The sequence below is a fragment of the Dendrobates tinctorius genome, unplaced genomic scaffold, assembly GCF_039654945.1.
Source record: "Dendrobates tinctorius isolate UK_male_01 unplaced genomic scaffold, ASM3965494v1 ptg000192l, whole genome shotgun sequence".
NCBI lineage: Eukaryota > Metazoa > Chordata > Amphibia > Anura > Dendrobatidae > Dendrobates > Dendrobates tinctorius.
In genome coordinates this window covers 8,007,690-8,030,734 of record NW_027361859.1, presented here as the reverse complement: position 1 = coordinate 8,030,734, position 23,045 = coordinate 8,007,690, and the positions used below count along the sequence as shown (strand labels likewise).

The 23,045-nt window shown below is 50.1% G+C and overlaps 1 protein-coding gene across 4 annotated transcripts in view; it reads right to left on the bottom strand.

The window, feature by feature from the left end:
• LOC141055790 (uncharacterized) overlaps positions 1 to 23,045 on the bottom strand; it is a 79,223-nt gene that overhangs the window by 41,882 nt on the left and 14,296 nt on the right. For 2 of the 4 annotated variants that reach the window (XM_073552495.1, XM_073552496.1), the window contains exons 6-10: positions 1,066 to 1,172; positions 757 to 936; positions 551 to 674; positions 367 to 467; positions 78 to 168 (exon numbers count right to left, since the gene is read on the bottom strand). The exons of the other annotated variants lie outside the window; for them this stretch is intronic. In XM_073552495.1, coding sequence (XP_073408596.1) covers positions 78 to 168; positions 367 to 467; positions 551 to 674; positions 757 to 936; positions 1,066 to 1,172 — 603 coding nt within the window. The remainder of the gene's footprint in view (positions 1 to 77; positions 169 to 366; positions 468 to 550; positions 675 to 756; positions 937 to 1,065; positions 1,173 to 23,045) is intronic. 4 annotated transcript variants of the gene reach the window in all.

The following is a 23,045-nucleotide window of genomic DNA, read 5'->3' as shown; positions in this document are numbered from 1 at the left end:
ATATACAATAAAAAGAACAGACAAACCACAAAGTGAAAGAATCTGTGACGTCTCTGTATTTAGTTGTTACTACTCACCTGGGCTATCATTTGTACTAATCTCCTTTTTACACCACTCATCACCCCTCACATATGTCTTTGTAGTATTAATATGGATCAGATCTTCATCCTGAAACAAATATTGTAAAAGTCACAGACAGATGGAGAAGTCACATCTATGATCAGCTCTAATCCTGCCATCTCCACCGTTCTCATTACACAAGTATAAACCATATAATACTGGTGGATAATACAAGGCTGAACACAAGACCTTCACAGCCGTCTACACATCATAGGGGAGATCTCATGACACCTTCTCTCCATCTACCTGATGATCCTGAGGAACACTGGGATCTTCTTGTTTACAGTCCTGTGGAAGAAAAAGAGGACGGGGACATCTCTCTGGTGTTGTCCTCTTACTGGATAGATCTGGAGGAAACACATACAGGGACTGAACTCATTCTTTACATACAGATAATGATAGGCCGCGTGTATTTAGTCCTGTCTATTACCTGGTGATGTGAGGGGCTGGGGAACCTCCATCATGACGTCCTTGTACAGATCTTTGTGTCCTTCTAAATACTCCCACTCCTCCATGGAGATATAGACAGCGACATCCTGACACCTTATAGGAACCTGACACATACAATGATACCGTCATCCCCCGATCCCTTCATAGCGTTACTGTATAATATCCCAGCATTCCCAGCAGTGTCACCTCTCCAGTCAGCATCTCCATTATCTTGTAGGTGAGTTCTAGGATCTTCTGGTCATTGATGTCCTCATGTATCAGGAGGGGAGGTGGAGGCCCTGTTATTGGGCTCAGGGGTCTTCTCCATCCCTCAGACACAGGCTCCTGACAGCGCTCACTAGAGGTCTTCTTCACCACTGTGTAATCCTGGTTATGGAGAGACACATTAATAAATCTCACTACAGACATTTCCAGAGTCCTCACCTCTCCAGTTCTGTCCATCTGTTATTCCCATAGATAAGAATGATGTAATGTGACGTCATCAGAGTCTCTCACCTCTCCAGTAAGCCGGAAGAGGATCTCTAGGGTGAGGTGTAATATCCTCTCCGCCATCTTGCCCCTGTTTGTATACATACTTGACAGGTCAGAAAAATTTTTCAAACCTAAATGGGAAGAAAAGTTGAAAAATGAGTGAGTGTAAAACACATATCACATAAAATATACCATCACTTCAGCTGTGATATTGATATAGAGCAATAATGAGATTGAGCTCTTTATACATCTAGAGTTTTCACAGAGAATATCTACGTCCTCTCATTTGGGATCATGTAAGTTATAAAGTCAGATTATTTTTCAGCTGTTACAGTATAAATATCTCAATGTAAAACATAGCAAAAGGCCAGTGTTATCGCAAAATGGCAAAAATAAAAAATAGATTTCCTAAATTGTTATTTCTAAAATTAGCTTTATCATTAACCCCTTCATGACCTTGGACGTATACAGGTACATCAAAGGTCGTGTCCCTTCCTTTGTTGGGGGCTCTGGTGCTGCGCCCACATCTTTCCCTGCAAAGGACAACTGATCTGATCAGCTGTCATGTGCCTCTAATAGCCATGGGTGGTTCCGAGATCCGCCAGCAGTTGTTAACTAGTTAAATGCCGATGCCAATCACTGACAGCGGCATTTAACACACGCTGGCAGGAAGCGCAATACAAGTCCCGCACTTTGGCGCCCGTGATCGCAGGAAAAAAAAATTATGAAAAAAATTTAAAAAAAAAAACCTTCACAAAAGTAAGAATCACCCCCTTTTGCCTAGATCGAAATAAAACAATTTAAAAAAAAAAACAAACAAAACATATTTGCTATTGCTGCGTTCAGAAACATGGATTTTTGTGAGTACTCACCGTAAAATCCTTTTCTCCGAGACACTCATTGGGGGACACAGAGACTGTGAGACTGTGGGTGTGTGCTTCTGCCGTCTGGAGGCTGACACTAAGTATACAAAAAAAGAGTTAGCTCCTCCTCCGCCGCATACACCCTCGCCCCCAGACCGGGCGTAACTCAGTTTAGTGCATAAGCAGTAGGAGAACGCGCCTTAAACTCAGGCAAGAAATTATACGTCTGGAAAAGGGACCACCCTGATCCTTACATAAGGATTTGTATAACTTAAAATAAGCAAAAGCCAACTGGCTAGTAGGGTGGGTGCTGTGTCCCCCAATGAGCGTCTCGGAGAAAAGGATTTTACGGTGAGTACTCACAAAAATCCATGTTTCTCCTTCGTCTCATTGGGGGACACAGAGACTGTGGGACGTTCTAAAGCAGTCCCTGGGCGGGATCTTAGCTCACCCAATCCATGCTACTTTGCGCCCCTGATTAGAGGTGCGCAACTGCTGCCTGAAGAATCTTTCTTCCCAGGCTTGCATCCGAGGATGCCTGGGTATGTACGTTATAATGTTTGACAAACGTATGCAAACTGGACCAGGTAGCTGCTTTGCACACCTGTTCCGCTGAAGCTTGGTGTCGCAGTGCCCATGAGGCACCCACTGCTCGAGCCGAGTGTGCCTTGATCCCTGCCGGAACCGGCGTGCCACTGATTTCATAAGATTCCTGAATCGTCAGGCGAACCCATCTGGCCAAAGTCGCTTTGGACGCAGCAAGCCCCTTCCGTCTCCCTTCTGGGATCACGAATAGAGAGTCTGTCCGGCGGAAAGATGCTGTCTTTGTCACATACCTCCTAAGAGCTCTTACCAGATCGAGTGTGTGCAAAGCCTTTTCTACCTTGTGCACCGGTGCCGGGCAAAACGAAGGTAAGACAATGTCTTCGTTGATATGGAATGCAGAGACAACCTTCGGCAAGAAGGGGGGAGCTGGCCTTAAAACTACCTTATCCTTATAAAAAGTCAAGAACGGCGGTTTACAAGATAAAGCCGCCAATTCCGAAACCCGCCTAATAGACGTAATAGCTACCAGAAAAACGACTTTTCTGGACAGGTAAGGTAAGGAGACTTCTTGCAAGGGTTCGAAGGGGGGCTCCTGAAGGGCTCTGAGCACCAAGTTCAGGTCCCATGATTCCGTCGGCGCCTTATAGGGGGGTACTAAATGTGCGACCCCCTGCATAAACGTCTTAACCTGCCAGACCGAAGCGACCTTTCGTTGAAAAAAGGACCGACAGGGCCGAGATTTGCGTCCTGAGCGAACTCGGAGCCAGCCCTGCGTCCAGCCCTGCCTGCAAAAAAGCCAGTACGTTGGGGGTTGAAAAAACCAGAGGAGCCACTCCGCGATCCCTACACCAACGGAAAAAAACTTCCCAAGTCCGATGATATACCTTCGCCGAGGAAGGTTTTCGGGCACTTACCATCGTGGCCACCACATCGCGCCTGAATCCTGCCTGTGTTAACAGCCAAGATTCAATGGCCACGCCGTCAAACACAGGGCCCCTAAGTTCGGATGGTAGATCGGCCCCTGGGACAGCAAGTCCGGTCGATCTGGTAGACGCCAGGGTACGTCCACCACTAGCTGAACCAGATCTGCATACCAGGCCCTCCGAGGCCAGTCTGGCGCTAGCAGAATTGCTGGAACCTTCTCTCTCCTTAACTTTCTGATGACCCTTGGAAGCAGAGGTAGCGGGGGGAACAAGTATGGGAGACGAAACTGGCTCCATGGAAGCACCAGAGCGTCTGCTGCGATCGCCTGCGGGTCGAGGGATCGAGCGACGAACCTTTGCACTTTGGCGTTCTCTCTGGATGCCATAAGGTCCACGTCTGGTGTCCCCCACCGTTGGCAGATCTGTTGAAAAACCTCGGGGTGCAGGGACCATTCCCCTGCCGCGACCCCCTGTCGGCTGAGAAAATCTGCCGCCCAGTTTTCGACTCCCGGAATGTGCACCGCTGAAATTACCACGTGGTTCTTTTCGGCCCAACGCAGTACCAGTCCAACCTCGCGCATGGCTGTTTGGCTGCGCGTGCCCCCCTGATGGTTGACATATGCTACTGCTGTAGCATTGTCCGACTGAATGCGCACCGGCCGGTGTCTCAGGAAACACTGAAAATGTTGCAGGGCCAATCGTATTGCCCGTATCTCCAGAATGTTGATCGGGAGAATTATCTCCTGAATGGACCACCGCCCCTGGGCTGTGTGACTCTGGAAAACTGCTCCCCAACCTTGCAGGCTTGCATCGGTCGTCACCACCAACCACTGTTCCGGGGGAAAGGGTTTCCCCTGGACAAGAGACGAGTCGCGAGTCCACCACCGGAGTGATTGTCGGACCAGCGGAGACAAATTGCACCGATGACTGAGGGATAGCAACCTTCTGTCCCATGCTGACAAGAGCGCATGCTGAAGCGGACGGAGATGGAACTGGGCAAACGGGATTGCCTCCATCGCCGCCACCATTCTGCCCAACACACTCATGCCGTACCGGATGGATCTGGAGCCTGGCTGTAGAAGGTTCCGTACCCCCTGTTTGATCTTTCGCGCTTTGTCCTGAGGGAGGATCACCAGCCCCCGGGAGGTGTTGAAAACCATGCCTAGGAATACAATTCTCTGGGCTGGAACCAAGGACGATTTGTTCCGATTGATCAACCAGCCTAGACGCGCCAGGGTATCCAGCGTGATACTGACATTCTCCTGGCACGCCTGAAAGGACGGCCCCTTTACCAAAAGGTCGTCCAGGTAAGGTAGTACCGTTATGCCCCGAGCATGCAGGATGGCCATAACCACCGCCATTATCTTCGTAAAGACTCTGGGAGCAGTGGCCAGACCGAAGGGCAGAGCAACAAATTGAAAATGTCGCCCTCCGATCGCAAAACGCAGGAACCTCTGGTGTGGAGGAAAAATCGGAATGTGCAGATACGCATCCTGCACATCGATCGAGGCCAGGAACTCCCCTGGATCCATGGCTGCAATGACCGAACGGAGGGATTCCATCCGGAACCGCCTGACTCTGATGAATTTGTTTAGGATTTTTAGATCTAATACTGGCCTTACTGTCCCGTCCTTTTTGGGGACCGAAAACAGGTTGGAGTAAAAACCTTGTGTCTCTTCGCTTTTCGGTACTGGGACAATGACCCCGTTGCGCTGTAGCGTCATTATGGCCTGTAACAAACTCTCCGCCTGCGACTCTGTTCCGGAAAGCCGGGAACGGAAGAATCGCCGTGGCGGGAGCCCGAGAAACTCTATCTTGTACCCGGACGATATCAATTCTGCCACCCAAGCGTCGCGTGCCACTGCGACCCAAACGTGGCTGAACTTTAGTAGGCGTCCGCCCACTCTGTCGTCCGAAGGTACTAAGCGCCTCGAGTCATTTTGCTGGAGGCTTTTGGGATCTGGCCCCCCTTGTTCTGGGCAAACGGCCTCGGCCTCTACCCAGCGGATTGGCTCTGTAAGAGATTTGCCTTTCCCTAATCTGACCATCATTTGCGGAGGTGGATGCTCTGGCCGAAGACCCCCTCCAGGGGTTACGAAAAGGCCGAAAACGCCTCTGTGTCTGCCTGAATGCTGGCCAAGTCCTCTGCTGCGGGAGGAAACTACTCCTCCCCCCTGTGGCTTCTGAGATAAGCTTATCAAGCTTCTCACCGAACAACCGATTGCCCTGAAACGGCAATGAGGTCAAGGACTTTTTGGAGATAGAATCCGCCTTCCACAATCTCAGCCATAATGCTCGCCTAATGGCGATCGCATTTGCTGCTGCCACCGCAGAACACTCGGCCGCGTCCAGAGAGGCGCTGACGAGAAAATCACTTGCCCCTAAGATCTGATTTGTCACCTCCAAGACCTCCGCAGGCAGGTCTCTGTCTTGGAGGGCATTCTGCAGAGCGTCCGCCCACGAAACCATGGCCTTAGCCACCCAAGTAGCCGCAAAGGAGGGGGCAAGGGCCGACCCCGCTGCCTCGTACACCGAGCGGGCAAGCCCCTCTATAAGGCGATCAGTTGGGTCCTTGATAGAAGAACCGCTGGGTATCGACAATAGCGATCTTGACGCTAAACGAGATACCGGTGGGTCCACTACTGGCGACTCCACCCATCCCTTATGGAGTTCAGGAGGAAACGGATACTTAGCTTGCAGCGCTTTTTGCATTGCAAAACGCTTATCCGGGTGTTCCCTATGTTTCTGAACTAGCTCCTCGAACTCCGGATGCGTGGCAAACCTTCTATGCGGTCGCCTGGTCTTTTTGAAGGAGACCTTGTGACCTGAGGCCGTGGACACATCGTCCTCGATCTCTAAAGTCTGGTTGACTGCCTCAATGAGGCTGTCCACCGAGTCTTGGTATCCCAGGCTTTCTGGATTCCAGGCCTCCTCCTCCTCGCCCTCATCCTGCTCGCTTCCTGAGCTCGGCGACGGGGAACGAGATCTAATACCCGCCACCGAAGCCCCAGAGGGTCCGGCCGACGGGGAACGAGCTCTTTTGCTATGAGCTTGTCTGGTGCTGGAGCGGCCTCTAACGGTCGGAGGGTCCTGAGACGTGGACGAGCTGTCTTCCGCTGGCAGACCACCATCCTTGTCCCTACCTGGGCCTTGGAGAGACTCAATTGCCTTTGTAAGGGATATCATAGAGTTTGATAAAGACACCGCCCATTCTGGAGGGTCCTGACCACTGGGCTCTGCAACAATGGGGGGGCTCTTGGGCTCACTCCGACTCGCAGGCTTCACAAAATTTACCCGGCTGTGCCTTAGGCAGCCTGACCCCACAGGAAACGCAAACAGCGTATAGGAAAGAGTGAGCTTTCCCTTTGCCAGACATATTGCAAGGTAGGGTAGGAGGAGGAGGATAACCCCTTCCTTGACTACTAGTGCGGCACTCGCAACGGGGATGCACTTACCCACCGGTAATGGCCCAACTTTGCGTCTCTTCCGTGCAGCGTTACCCGCCGGGGCACTTGCACTCCAGGAGATAGGGGGCGGCTTCCGGCCCCACTTCTGCGAGGAAATGCAAGGAGGGGGGCGGGAGGTCCCCGGTAACTGTGCGCGCCCGCCGCTCTCCGCCCCCGGAAGTTAGTGGGCGGGGCTTCCGGCTATCCCCGGAAGTCGGCGGGCGCGCGGACTCCGGACCTCCCCATACAGCGGGGACCGTGGCAGCCCGCGGGTCTCTGGCCGCCCTCCACGTGCGGCGTTGGAGGGAGGGGGCGGGAGCTCCCCGGTCACTGTGCGCGCCCGCCGCTCTCCGCCCCCGGAAGTTAGTGGGCGGGGCTTCCGGCCATCCCCGGAAGTCGGCGGGCGGGCGCGCGGACGCCGCTCTCCGCCCCCGGAAGTCGGCGGGCTCACAGCTCTCCTGCTTACCCACCGGGGGCAGCGCCGGGTGAGAGACGGACTACCTGGTCCCGGCCTGATCAACCAAAGGTGAGCCGGGCCGCCGAGGGGGCTCCATGGAGGTGCTTCTCAACCCCATCCCTGGGCAGGGAGGGGGAGGCTACCTTACCTGCGCCTCCAACTCCACCCCTGGACTCACTACCTAGGGGTGGTAGGGGCATTTCCACGTTGCAGGAGAGAACAACGTGGAGGATCGCTCACACGTGCTCGCCCGTTGGGGACGATGGGGAAACCGCAATCCTCTTATCAGGATGCGTTGCCGCCTCTTTCAAAATAAAAAAGAAAAATAGTTGTCTGGGGAAAAGTCCCAGATGTGTCCCTCGGTGCGGGAGAGAAACACGTGGAGGGTTACTCACACGTGGTCGCCCGTTGATGATTTGGGGAGATCGGATCCTCTCTATAGGATCCGTCGCCCCTGTCTTATCTTCATAGAGAAAAAAAAAAAAAAAAAAACCTAGTCTGGAGCTCCAGACTGCGTGTGCCTCCATCAGACACTAAGCAAAAAACTGAGTTACGCCCGGTCTGGGGGCGAGGGTGTATGCGGCGGAGGAGGAGCTAACTCTTTTTTTGTATACTTAGTGTCAGCCTCCAGACGGCAGAAGCACACACCCACAGTCTCACAGTCTCTGTGTCCCCCAATGAGACGAAGGAGAAATGTAAGTCTATCAAAACATAAAGTAAATTAATCCGATGCGTAAACGGCATAACGAGAACGAAAATCAGAACACGGTATCAATAAAATCAGCTCACAGATAAAAAAAAAAAGCCCTCACCCAGCTCCAGATCCCGAAAAATGGAGAAGCTGCGTGTCGGAAAATGGCGACATAGGTGCATTTTGTTTTTCTTAGAAATTTGGGATTTTTTTCACCAAACTCTACATGTTTGGTATCTGCGCACTCGTACTGACCTAGAAAAGGGTTAAAGGCTCAATATAAGACACTGAAATGTAATATTTGAACATAAATGCCAGAAAGTGTCTTTTGAGCCTGGGATCCTCCCGCATCTGCCTTTTTGTTCTGGGATTCTATTCTCTGCATTACAGCCATTTAATTACTAGGAAAATCAAGTGTTGAAAAAATCTGCGGTCTGACGACTAAGGCCTCTTTCACACATCTGGTTTCAGGGTTCCAGCGGCATGCGGTGAAAAGCCATGCCGCCGGAACCGGCCTGTAGCGGTGACACTGGATGTGGATGCGTCGCCGGATGCGGCCTGGATAAAATTTAAAGGAGCCGCAGCACCGGGCGACGAGAGCCAGCTGTAGAGAGGGGAGCCGCAGAAATGAGAGCCATCTGGAGAGCGCGGGAGACGAGTGAGTCAGACAAAGAAAGGTATGGAAGGAGAGGGAGAGAGAGATACAGAGGGAGAGAGAGAGAGATACAGAGAGCAATACAGAGAGAGAGAGATACAGAGGGAAAGAGATACAGAGAGAGAGATACAGATGGAAAGAGAGATACAGAGAGAGAGATACAGAGGGAGAGAGATACAGAGGGAGAGAGATACAGAGAGAGATACAGAGAGAGAGATACAGAGAGAGAGATACAGAGAGAGATACAGAGAGAGAGAGAGATACAGAGAGAGAGAGAGATACAGAGAGAGAGAGAGATACAGAGAGAGAGAGAGATACAGAGAGAGAGAGAGATACAGAGAGAGAGAGAGATACAGAGAGAGAGAGAGAGATACAGAGAGAGAGAGAGAGATACAGAGAGAGAGAGAGAGATACAGAGAGAGAGAGAGAGATACAGAGAGAGAGAGAGAGATACAGAGAGAGAGAGAGAGATACAGAGAGAGAGAGAGAGAGATACAGAGAGAGAGAGAGAGAGATACAGAGAGAGAGAGAGAGAGATACAGAGAGAGAGAGAGAGATACAGAGAGAGAGAGAGAGATACAGAGAGAGAGAGAGAGAGAGATACAGAGAGAGAGAGACAGAGAGAGAGAGACAGAGAGAGAGAGATACAGAGAGAGAGAGATACAGAGAGAGAGAGAGATACAGAGAGAGAGAGAGATACAGAGAGAGAGAGAGAGAGATACAGAGAGAGATACAGATACAGAGAGAGATACAGAGAGAGAGAGATACAGAGAGAGAGAGAGAGATACAGAGAGAGAGAGAGAGATACAGAGAGAGAGATACAGAGAGAGAGAGAGATACAGAGAGAGAGAGAGATACAGAAAGAGAGAGATACAGAAAGAGAGAGATACAGAGAGAGAGAGATACAGAGAGAGAGAGAGAGATACAGAGAGAGAGAGAGAGAGATACAGAGAGAGAGAGAGAGAGATACAGAGAGAGAGAGAGAGAGAGATACAGAGAGAGAGAGAGAGATACAGAGAGAGTCTTGCGCTTGCCGGGCACCTTTGGGGTTAAATCACACAGTGTCCAGGCATGTGCACTTTAAAAAGCCGTTCCGGCGCTGCCAAAAAAATGTTGCAGGGAACGTTTTTTGCAGATGCCGGATGGCGCATTTTTGCCGTATCCAGAAAGAACCGGGGCCGCCGCATGTCCATCCGGCACGATGCGGCGATCATTACTTTCTATGTGACAAAACCGGATGCAATTCTGGATCCGGTTTTCACACTTTTCGCCGCATCGTGCCGGATTCAAAAAGACGGATGTGTGAAAGTAGCCTAAAGGAAGTTTGTCCTGTACAGTGCGCCTCATAGGCGGTGTCGTAGTGAGATGCCGGGGGCCCACCAGTAACCAACTCCAGGGCCCCACTTATCAGCTACATGCAAGTGTGACATTATCCTCAATCACTAATGTCCATAACAAGAAACTGGGCCTCCGTCTGTACATAGTGATTCATGGATATTGTGCCAAATACTGCTCATATTAGAGGGTGGTGGCCCACCGGGGGATTCTCCTGCTCGGCTGTGGGCCAGTCCGAGCCTGCTCCTAATTTACAGGAAGAGCAGAAAATCAGGGTCGATTTTACCAAATCGGGAAGTAACATTTGGAGTTACAAATACTCGTCTTTCCAGGAACTATCCGGCAATGCCGAGATTTACGCTGATTGACCAGAAACACTTTTGCCCATGACACAAAAACTGGCGTCTGCACTTTCAGTTCTCTATAATTTTCCCAAACAATCCAGTCACACAGAGACAATGAGGAAGATTGATCTGCTGACGTCAAAGTAAGAATTTATCTACGGCAATATGAAAATCCCCTGGTGTCCTCGCATTAATGGGTTAACACTGCCATTTTATGCTATTGGAGAATAATGGGGAATCTCCAGCACCTACCTCCACCTGCAGAGCCGCACTCCACATATATGGCTGCTCTGTGCGCACAGGACCTGGGATGACGTCACAGGAGGGGAGGAGTCAGGGGTCACATGATCAGGGCCTCAGTGTATGCAGGACTCTGCTGTGCTGGTTGTCATGGTGCTGGATGAGGGGAAGTTTCTGTGTGGGGTCAGGAGGGGTTTACAGGGTGGATGTAGCAGAGCCGTGTGTGTACGAGGTGTAAGGAGCGGAGCCGTGTGTGTACGAGGTGTAAGGAGCGGAGCCGTGTGTGTACGAGGTGTACAGAGCGGAGCCGTGTGTGTACGAGGTGTACAGAGCGGAGCCGTGTGTGTACAAGGTGTACGGAGCGGAGCTGCGTGTGTACGAGGTGTACGGAGCGGAGCCGTGTGTGTACGAGGTGTACGGAGCGGAGCCGTGTGTGTACGAGGTGTACGGAGCGGAGCCGTGTGTGTACGAGGTGTACGGAGCGGAGCCGTGTGTGTACGAGGTGTACGGAGCGGAGCCGCGTGTGTACGAGGTGTACGGAGCGGAGCCGCGTGTGTACGAGGTGTACGGAGCGGAGCCGCGTGTGTACGAGGTGTACGGAGCAGAGCCGCGTGTGTACGAGGTGTACGGAGCAGAGCCGCGTGTGTACGAGGTGTACGGAGCAGAGCCGCGTGTGTACGAGGTGTACGGAGCGGAGCCGCGTGTGTACGAGGTGTACGGAGCGGAGCCGCGTGTGTACGAGGTGTACGGAGCGGAGCCGCGTGTGTACGAGGTGTACGGAGCAGAGCCGCGTGTGTACGAGGTGTACGGAGCAGAGCCGCGTGTGTACGAGGTGTACGGAGCGGAGCCGCGTGTGTACGAGGTGTACGGAGCGGAGCCGCGTGTGTACGAGGTGTACGGAGCGGAGCCGTGTGTGTACGAGGTGTACGGAGCGGAGCCGTGTGTGTACGAGATGTACGGAGCAGAGCCGTGTGTGTACGAGATGTACGGAGCAGAGCCGCGTGTGTACGAGGTGTACGGAGCGGAGCCGCGGGTGTACGAGGTGTACGGAGCGGAGCCGCGTGTGTACGAGGTGTACGGAGCGGAGCCGCGTGTGTACGAGGTGTACGGAGCGGAGCCGCGTGTGTACGAGGTGTACGGAGCGGAGCCGCGTGTGTACGAGGTGTACGGAGCGGAGCCGCGTGTGTACGAGGTGTACGGAGCGGAGCCGCGTGTGTACGAGGTGTACGGAGCGGAGCCGTGTGTGTACGAGGTGTACGGAGCGGAGCCGTGGGTGTACGAGGTGTACGGAGCGGAGCTGCGTGTGTATGAGGTGTACGGAGCGGAGCCGCGTGTGTACGAGGTGTACGGAGCGGAGCTGCGTGTGTATGAGGTGTACGGAGCAGAACCGTGTGTGTACGAGCGGTACAGAGCGGAGCCACGTGTGTACGAGGTGTAGGGAGCGGAGCCGCGTGTGTACGAGGTGTACGGAGCAGAGCCGCGTGTGTACGAGGTGTACGGAGCAGAGCCGCGTGTGTACGAGGTGTACGGAGCAGAGCCGTGTGTGTACGAGGTGTACGGAGCGGAGCCGTGTGTACGAGGTGTACAGAGCGGAGCCGTGTGTACGAGGTGTACGGAGCGGAGCCGTGTGTGTACGAGGTGTACGGAGCGGAGCCGTGTGTGTACGAGGTGTACGGAGCGGAGCCGTGTGTGTACGAGGTGTACGGAGCGGAGCCGTGTGTACGAGGTGTACGGAGCGGAGCCGTGTGTACGAGGTGTACGGAGCGGAGCCGTGTGTGTACGAGGTGTACGGAGCGGAGCCATGTGTGTACGAGGTGTACGGAGCGGAGCCGTGTGTGTACGAGGTGTACGGAGCGGAGCCGTGTGTGTACGAGGTGTACGGAGCGGAGCCGTGTGTACGAGGTGTACGGAGCGGAGCCGAGTGTGTACGAGGTGTACGGAGCAGAGCCGTGTGTGTACGAGGTGTACGGAGCGGAGCCGTGTGTCCGAGGTGTACGGAGCGGAGCTGTGTGTGTATGAGGTGTACGGAGAGGAACCGCGTGTGTACGAGGTGTACGGAGCGGAGCCGAGTGTGTACGGAGCGCAGCCGCGTGTGTACGAGGTGTACGGAGAGGAACCGCGTGTGTACGAGGTGTACGGAGCGGAGCCGAGTGTGTACGAGGTGTACGGAGCGGAGCCGAGTGTGTACGAGGTGTACGGAGCGGAGCCGAGTGTGTACAAGGTGTACGGAGCGGAGCCGAGTGTGTACGGAGCGCAGCCGCGTGTGTACGAGGTGTACGGAGCGGAGCCGAGTGTGTACGAGGTGTACGGAGCGGAGCCGAGTCTGTACGAGGTGTACGGAGCAGAGCCGAGTGTGTACGGAGCGCAGCCGCGTGTGTACGAGGTGTACGGAGCGGAGCCGTGTGTACGAGGTGTACGGAGCGCAGCCGCGTGTGTACAAGGTGTACGGAGCGGAGCCGCATGTGTACGAGGTGTACGGAGCGGAGCCGCATGTGTACGAGGTGTGCGGAGCGGAGCCGTGTGTGTATGAGGTGTACGAGGGAGCAGAGCCGTGTGTACGAGGGAGCAGAGCCGTGTGTGAACGAGGTGTACGGAGCGGAGCCGCGTGTGTATGAGGTGTATGGAGCAGAGCCACGTGTGTATGAGGTGTACGGACTGGAGCCGTGTACGAGGTGTATGGAGTGGAGCCTTGTGTGTACGAGGTGTACGGAGCGGAGCCGCGTGTGTACGAGGTGTACGGAGCGGAGCCGCATGTGTACGAGGTGTACGGAGCGGAGCCGCGTGTGTACGAGGTGTACGGAGCGGAGCCGCATGTGTACGAGGTGTACGGAGCGGAGCCGCGTGTGTGAGACAGCAATCTTCGACGTCGGGAGAACATGTGCCGTGCCAGGTGTGACATGACACTTAATGCGCCCGTCAGGGAAATGTAGCGTCCCTGGCCACAAGCGCTTGTCCATGTGACGGTCGTTAAGTCGACAATGCCAGTAAGTGCACGCGTGATGTTCATGGACACGTGCTGGTACAAGGAGGGGAACGTGGTGGCTGGGTACAGAGTACCGATGGACGGCTGCAGCCACGAATTTGGGTAAATCCTCCAGCCTATATGGCAACATTTCCACGGCAAGCAGCCTGGAAATGTAACATAGTAAGGCCGAAAAAAGACATTTGTCCATCCAGATCAACCTTTATTCCATGAGAATAAATCCCCAGATCTACGTCCTTCTAAAGCATCTAATAACTGTAAGATACAATATTGTTACGCTCCAGGAAGACATCCAGGCCTCTCTTGAACCCCTCGACTGAGTTCGACGTCACCACCTCCTCAGGCAAGGAATTCCAGATTGTCACTGCCCTAACAGTAAAGACTCCTATGTTGGTGGAAAAAACTCTCCTCCAGATGCAGAGAATGCAGGTATAGCATTGGGGCCTGTGAGTGGGTGGCTGGGAAATGTCTCTTTTGTTCCAAGGCCTGGGGTAGGGACAGTTGAGTGCTGTGCTGGGACAAGGTTTTGAAAGTGCCTGATGATGGTAAGTCAGAATGTGAAAGGATAGCTGCAGGGCAGTTGGCATCTGCACCAGTGTTTTGGACAGGAGATTGGGCAGCACTTAACAGAGGGGAAGAGCCAGTGTCGTCACCCGATGGCCTCAATCGTGGATCTAGACATTCGGCCCACCAAGTCGGGTGCTTTTAGGCTACTTTCACACTTGCTTTGTTTTGCAGCGCGTTTTTCCTGCAAAAAAACGCATAGAAAAAACGCATACAAATGCTGCTTTTTTTTCAAGCATTTTTATGAGCATGCATGAAAAAAACGCAGCGTTTTTATGCGCTTGTATGCGTTTTTAGTGCGTTTTTACTGCGTTTGCGTTTTTTCCAACATTAGTTGGCCCCTCACACTAACCCTAACCATGACTTTATTAACCCTAACCCTAGCCATGACCCTAACCCTTAACCAAACCATACTAACCCTAACCCTGACCCTAACCAAACCATACTAACCCTAACCCTTAACCAAACCCTACTAACCCAAACACTAACCCTAACCCCTAACCCTTAACCAAACCATACTAACCCTAACCCTAAACCCCCTTAACTAACCCTTACTCTATCCCAAACCCCTAAATTCCATTGTCTAACTAATGGTCAACAAAAAAACGCATGCGCAAAAAAACGCATACATGAGCATGCCAATGCGCACATATGCGCACCCATAGACTTATAATGGGTGTCTTGCTGTAAAAAAACGCATTGTTTTTTTGAGGCAAGTCGGACGCCCAAAAAATGCAACAGGATGCATTTTGTGCGCCCGAGCGCACACCACAAAAAAACGCATGCTCGTAAAAACGCATACAAACGCATGTGTATGCGCACATAAGCGCATCCCATGCAAAATATAGGGGGAAAAAACGCATGCTTTTTTTGCGCTAAAATCCAGCGCAAAAAAACGCAAGTGTGAAACCAGCCTTAGATGGCATAAATCTGATCATGCTGGTGGTGGTTAGGTTCTTAGAGGTCAGGTTCCTGCTGATCTTGCCATGGCACAGGTTGAAAAAATTGTTTTAGTCTCAGAACTCGCTTTTAAAAAGTCTCAAACTGGGGAACACCTAACTTTTTGATGGAGAAATGCATGAGTGTTGGTGCTCTGCAAAAGTTTCCTGCCTCTTGCCCCTGGTCACCCCACTGCCTCTTCCTGTCTGTTTCGGTGCTGCTGATCTCTCCCCCTCAGCACTGCTGGCCTCGCTCTGCATGTCTGCTTACAAGTTGAGTCTGTGATTTCATCATCCACCATCTTGTCTTCCACCACCGCACCCCTGGTCCTCCTGACTCCGTAACTTAACAACAGGACTTTGCGGCAACTGTGTCTCAAAATCATCCCTGTTGTGAGTTCATTTTTCCCTTCACCATTGAGGTCTGATGAACTCCCTCCTCTGGTGAAGGAAGGTAGTGAGGCTGATTACCAAACACCTGGGCAGCTAGATGATGACTGGGTGGCTGGAATTGAGGACTGGATATAAGGCTGCCGACGCCCTTCTTCCTGGCTGGTGATTTTCCTGCTGGATTCTTGGAGACCAGTCTGATTCATACATCTCAAAGCTGTTTTTCTGCTCTGCTTTGTACTCTTCAGTTTTGTTTTTGTTTTGCCTTGTTTTTTGGGAGTTCTGCCATCCCCGGCTGGGGGTGAGCTGAATTCTACTTTTGTCTCTGATCTGTTGATCTTTTGCTCTGTCTTCCGAATATACCTGAGTGCTGATATAGTCTTTTGAAGCCTAGCGACTTCAGGGCCTGTTTTTCCTATCAGTCGGTTGGCTCATTTTGATAGGGTTTTTGCGGATGGCAGACAGCAGCTTTCCTATCCTGTCCTATGTAGTTAGCTTGGGCCCCATCATTTGCTCAACCTATCTTTCTATCTGTGTTAGTGTTTTCATCTTGCTTCACCGTCATTATATGTTGGGGGCTGCCTATTGCTTTGGGGTCTGCTCTGAGGCAGTTTAGCTTTTCCCCTTTCTGTCTTTAGGCTATTTAGTTCTCCGGCTGTGATCGAGGGGTCTAGGGCACCGTAGGAACCCCCACGGCTACTGCTAGTTGTGTATAGGTTCAGGGGTCTGCAATCCGATAGCTGGTATTTTGTTTTTTCCTCCTTCGGTGACTCATCATAACAGAATCACCAGCCATACCGCAGATCCTAGGGTACTCAATAGCAGGAGAGAATTGTAAAAAAAAAGTGTCAGAATTTTTTTTTTTTGTGTGCATATTTTTTCCTCTATATCTCTGAGGCCGAAGGGGGAATTTTTCTCTCAATGGAGATGAAGCAATTGTCTGATAGTGTGGAGCAGCTCGCTGCTGAAGTGCGGGGAATTTCCGCCTATCTTGCTCATTCACATGCTGCTGAACCAAAGATTCCCACTCCTGATGTGTTTTTTGGGGATCGGTCTAAATTCTTGAATTTCAAGAATAATTGTAAATTATTTTTTGCCTTGAAGCCTAACTCGTCGGGGAACTCCGCGCAGCAGGTTAAAATTGTCATCTCTTTGCTGCGTGGCGATCCCCAGGATTGGGTGTTTTCTTTGAAACCTGATGATCCTATTCTGAATAATGTGAACGCATTTTTTCAAGCCTTGGGGTTGTTGTATGATGAACCTAATGCTATTGATCAGGCTGAAAAGACCCTGTTGGCATTGAGCCAGGGTCGGGATTCGGCAGAGTTGTACTGTCAAAAATTCCGAAAGTGGGCGGTCCTTACTACCTGGAATGATGGTGCCTTGGCAGCCCTCTTTCGGAAGGGTTTGTCAGAAATTGTAAAAGATACTATGGTGGGATTTCCTGTTCCCTCTGGTCTTGACGATTCTATGTCATTAGCCATTCAGGTGGATCGGCGTTTACGTGAACACAAAATTACACCAGAGATGTTGCCACCTGTTGAACAAATGTCTGAACCTATGCAATGTGATAGAGTTTTGTCCAGGGAGCAGCGTCAGAAGTTTAGAAGGCGTAATAAGCTGTGTTTTTTTTGTGGAGATGCCTCGCATATTATTTCTGTCTGCCCTAAACGAGAGAAACGTTGTGCTCACACGTTTTCTGTGGGTGGTGTTCAACCTAAGTTTCTTCTGGCAATTACTCTGATCTGCTCCCTGTCCACATTTTCTGCCAAGGCTTTTGTGGATTCAGGAGCACCTCTGAACCTGATGGACTTGGATTTTGCTAAACGTTGTGGATTTCCTATGACACCTCTGCGGACGCCTATCCCTTTGAGGGGTATTGATGCTACTCCTTTGGCGAAGAATAAACCTCAGTTTTGGACCCAGGTTTTAATGCGGGTCGCCCCAGACCATTAAGAAAATTGCAGACTTTTGGTGTTGCATAATTTGCATGATACCATTGTTCTTGGGTTTCCCTGGTTGCAAATCCATAATCCAGTTCTGGATTGGAAATCTTTGTCTGTGGTAAGTTGGGGTTGTCGGTGTGCCCTTAGTGATGCTCCTGTTTTCTCCACCTCTCCCCAGTCGCATGATGTTCCTGACTATTTGGCTAACTTTTATGATGTATTTAGTGAGAATGAGTCTGCATCTTTGCCTCCTCATAGGAGTTATGACTGTGCAATTGAGCTGAACCCGGGGTGTAAATTCCCCAAGGGTCGGCTTTTCAATTTATCTGTACCCGAGCACGAGGTTATGCGATCCTATATTAAGGAGGCATTGGAGAAGGGTCATATTAGACCATCCTCTTCACCCTTAGGTGCTGTTTTTTTTTTCGTGGCTAAAAAGGATGGTTCATTAAGACCTTGTATTGACTATCGTGCCCTCAACAAAATTACTGTTAAATATCAGTATCCGTTACCCCTGATTTCTGATCTATTCTCCAGAGTTTAAGGTGCTTGCTGGTTTACCAAGCTTGACCTCAGGGGGGCGTATAATCTTATTCGCATTAAGCATGGGGATGAATGGAAGACGGCGTTTAATACTCTGGAGGGACATTTTGAGTACCTGGTGATGCCTTTTGGGCTCACTAATGCCCCTTCTGTCTTCCAGTGCTTCATGAACGATATATTCCGAGACTTTGTGGATAAATTTCTGATTATCTAGCTGGATGATATTTTGATCTTCTCCAAGAATTGGGACTCTCGTGTGGAACATGTTCGGACTGTGTTCCGGATTTTGAGGGAGAATTCCCTGTATGTCAAGGGATCGAAATGCCTTTTTGGGGTACAGAGGATTTCATTTTTGGGATTTATTTTGTCTCCGTCAGCTATTGAAATGGACCCGGCCAAGGTTCAGGCCATTTATGATTGGGTTCAGCCCACTTCTTTGAAGGCCTTCCAGAAGTTTTTGGGTTTTGCTAATTTTTATCGGAAATTTATAGCTAATTTTTCTGGTATTGCCAAGCCATTGACGGATTTGACTAAGAAGGGTGCTGATATGTTAAATTGGTCTCCGGAGGCTGTTTCTTCCTTTCAGGAGCTGAAGCGAAGATTCACTTCTGCTTCGGTTTTGCGGCAACCTGATGTCTCACTCCCGTTTCAGGTGGAGGTGGACGCTTCTGAGATTGGTGCAGGAGCGGTGTTGTCCCAAAAGGATCCTGTGACAGCTAAAATGAATCCTTGTGCTTTCTTTTCCCGAAAGTTCTCCCCATCCGAATGTAACTATGATGTGGGGAATCGGGAACTGTTGGCCATGAAATGGCATTTGAGGAGTGGAGACATTGGTTGGAGGGAGCCAAACACCAAGTCGTGGTCCTTACTGACCACAAGAATTTGATTTACCTGGAGTCGGCCAAGCGCTTGAATCCTAGACAGGCTAGGTGGGCCTTGTTTTTCACACGTTTTGATTTCGTGGTCTCTTTTCTTCCGGGCACTAAGAATGTCAAGGCAGACGCCCTCTCTAGGAGTTTCCTTGCTGATTCTCCTGTTGTGACTAAGCCTGCTACCATCTTAGGCGAGGGGGTAGTTCTTTCTGCCATCTCGCCCGATTTGAGACGTGCTCTGGAAGAGTTTCAGGAGGACAAACCTGAGCGTTGTCCCAGTGGAAAGTTGTATGTCCCTGACCAGTGGAGGAAGAGAGTGATGTCTGAAGTTCATTGCTCTGCATTGGCTGGTCATCCAGGTATTTTTGGTACTAGAGATCTGGTGAGTCAGTCTTTTTGGTGGCCCGCCTTGTCTCGTGATGTCAGGAATTTTGTGCAGTCCTGTGGGACTTGCTCCCGGTCTAAACCTTGTTCTCGCTCTAGTGGCTTGTTGATGCCTTTGCCGGTGCCCAGGAGGCCATGGACGCATATTTCAATGGATTTTATCTCTGATATGCCTGTCTCTCAGAGAATGACTGTTACTTGGGTGATTTGTGATAGATTCTCTAAGATTGTCCATCTTGTACCACTCCCTAAGTTGCCATCTTCCTCTGAGTTGGTGCCCTTGTTTTTGCAACAGGTGGTTCGCTTGCATGGGATTCCTGAGAACATTGTATCTAACAGAGGAGTTCAGTTTGTGTCTAGATTTTGGAGGACTTTCTGTTCCAAGCTGGGAATTCAGTTGTTCTTCTCCTCTGCGTTTCACCCTCAGACCAATGGGCAGACGGAGAGAACAAACCAGACTTTGGAGTCGTATTTGAGATGTTTTATTTCTGCCGATCAGGATGATTGGGTTTCATTTTTGCCCTTGGCCGAATTTGCTTTAAATAATAGAGCTAGTTCTGCCACTTTGATGTCACCTTTTTTTTGTAACTTTGGTTTTCACCCTCGATTTTCTTCAGGGCAGGTGGAGCCTTCTGCCTGCCCAGGTCTTGACACTGTGGTGGAGAGAATGCACCAGATCTGGGACCAAGTAGTGGATAAGTTGTCTCTCTCCCAGGAAAAGGCCCAGCGGTTTTCCAACCGGCGTAGGACCGTTGGTCCCCAGTTTAAGGTGGGTGATATGGTTTGGTTGTCATCAAAAAATATCGCTATGAAGGTGGCTTCTCCTAAATTTAAGCCTAGATTTATTGGACCTTACAAGATTTTGGAGATTATTAATCCGGTCTCTTTTCGGCTGTCTCTTCCTGTCACATTTAAAATTCATAATGTGTTTCATAAGTCCTTGTTGAAGAGGTTTGTTGAACCAGTAGTTCCTGTGGTGGCACCTCCTGACCCTATATTGGTTGAAGGTAACATGGAATATGAGGTAGAGAAGATACTGGATTCCCATCTGTCTAGACGGAGACTCCAGTATTTGGTTAATTGGAAAGGTTATGGTCAGGAGGATAATTCCTGGGTCTCTGCCTCTGATATTCATGCCGAAAGATTGGTGCGTGCCTTTCATCGGGCTCACCCGGATCGCCCTGGTGGCATGGATGAGGGTTCGGTGACCCCTCCTCAAGGGGGAGGTACTGTTGTGAGTTCATTTTTCCCTTCACCATTGAGGTCTGATGAACTCCCTCCTCTGGTGAAGGAAGGTAGTGAGGCTGATTACCAAACACCTGGGCAGCTAGATGATGACTGGGTGGCTGGAATTGAGGACTGGATATAAGGCTGCCGACGCCCTTCTTCCTGGCTGGTGATTTTCCTGCTGGATTCTTGGAGACCAGTCTGATTCCTGCATCTCAAAGCTAAGTTTTTCTGCTCTGCTTTGTACTCTTCAGTTTTGTTTTTGTTTTGCCTTTTTTTTGTGAGTTCTGCCATGCCCGGCCGGGGGTGAGCTGAATTCTATTTTTGTCTCTGATCTGTTGATCTTTTGCTCTGTCTTCCGAATATACCTGAGTGCTGATATAGTCTTTTGAAGCCTAGCGACTTCAGGGCCTGTTTTTCCTATCAGTCGGTTGGCTCATTTTGATAGGGTTTTTGCGGATGGCAGACAGCAGCTTTCCTATCCTGTCCTATGTAGTTAGCTTGGGCCCCATCATTTGCTCAACCTATCTTTCTATCTGTGTTAGTGTTTTCATCTTGCTTCACCGTCATTATATGTTGGGGGCTGCCTATTGCTTTGGGGTCTGCTCTGGGGCAGTTTAGCTTTTCCCCTTTCTGTCTTTAGGCTATTTAGTTCTCCGGCTGTGATCGAGGGGTCTAGGGCACCATAGGAACCCCCCACGGCTACTGCTAGTTGTTGTGGATAGGTTCAGGGGTCTGCAATCCGATAGCTGCCAACCTCTCTGGTTTTTCTGGACTTAGCTGGTATTTTGTTTTTTCCTCCTTCGGTGACTCATCATAACACATCCCCCTCCTTATCCCAGATTTGATGTCCCCCACCATCATGTTCTTGTAGCCGTGGCTGCTCTAAGTTTTGTGCATCAGTAAGCAACAAGTCCTCCTGTCCCTCTAGGAGCATGCAGGTTGAGAGGCCACAATCAAGAAATGTTGTAAAGAGCTTCTCGGAGTGTCCTAGCGTGGGATCACTAGTCTCCTGGGACTCAACATGGTGGGAGGAAGGAGAATCAGGGTAAAGATTAAGTGATCCAGACATTAGGCTGGTGAGACTGGACCATGTGGAAGACTGGGTGGTGCTGCCAAGCCTGCTGGGAGCATTATTTGCTCTTTAACTGACCACCTGTTGGAACAGACAGGAACTTGTATGTTGTGAATGGGCATGTTTCTTGTGCTCCAGCAACAGGCATAGTCGCACTTGTCCCACAGCCTTGGCATCTGTCTGCACCATCATCAGCACTTACCCATCTCTTAAAGCAACTTACGCATTTTATAATTGCTAAGTCTCTTGAGACCAAGTTTGTTTTTGATAAAAGAAAAAAACTGGTCACCTGCAGCAATGAAAGTGGTTTTTGGGAGTTTGATCCACCATAATGTAACAGAAAGAATGGAAAAGTAAATGGATGACAAGTAAATTCAATCCAGAAAAGTGTTTACATGCTTTTTTTTTTATTTATACATCACAGAAATGTACGCAGACCATGTAATACTGTATGGCCGGGAAATGTATCTCTAAAAAAAATTTTAAAGCTTTTTCTCAGTTTTAGATATCACAGAAATTTTCATAGACCACGAAACGCTGTATGGCTGATAAATGGAGGCCTATAAAAATTTTAAAAGCTTTTTTTTCAGCTTTATAGATGACAGAAAGGTACTCCAAACTATGAAGAGTGTATGGTGAGAAATGTAGCCCAGGAAAATGTTTCAACAATTTTTGGGTGGGTTATTCTATTTTTTCAGCCAACACAAAAAGCTGAAGCTTTATAATTGCCGAAGGACTGTACCGGCCTAATCCCTGTCTACAGATTGGATTATGATACTGTTCCAGCTCCTGCGAATCTCTCTTCCTCCCTAGGCTAAATGCAGATTGTATGCGATACAAACAGCAAAGCAAACTATTAACCATTAGAAGGGCTGTTAGTATGATGGCTCTGCTTCACCACCATTATCAACAATGCACGCCTCTGATTTGTTAAACTTTGCACACAGAATCAGACAAGCACTCTCCCCCTCCAATACGAAGTGCCACAGAGCTATGCAATGGCCTCAGTGTACCGAGCCAGGCGGCTCCTGTCCTTTTATAACCTCTGATGAGGTCACAAGGCCAGCCAATCACAGTAATGCCACAGTCAAGATGGCTACAAGTAATCCCCTCATGCTTATTTGCTGCGTAACAGGCGCCAAAGATGCGGGGTGGGGTGAGGATTCGAGTTTGAATTCAAGCACCACCCATTGCTTGCCAAGAAGCAAGCACATCCGAGTACCGTAATACTCGAGTGATAACCAAGTGAGTATCACCAAGCATGTTCGCTCATCCATAATCAGTAACTCTCCATACCGTGGTTTCCAGAATTCCATGACTTTCTTCATAATGTTACAGTTTCAAAATTTCAATATTTAAGGATGCTCTGTGAGTGGTTACAGGGTCAGATTTAGGGTACTGTGAGTTTTAGGCAGGTGTAGAAAAAATGATGGAATTTCAAGAATTGAAGAATTGGGTTTTATTTTTAAGAATTAACCTTTTAAACGGCATCAAAGCCTTCATCATTTCTTCTATATACTTACACAGTTTTTGAATGGATCTAGCTAGGAGGTTGTTACAAACATCTTGGAGATTTAACCAT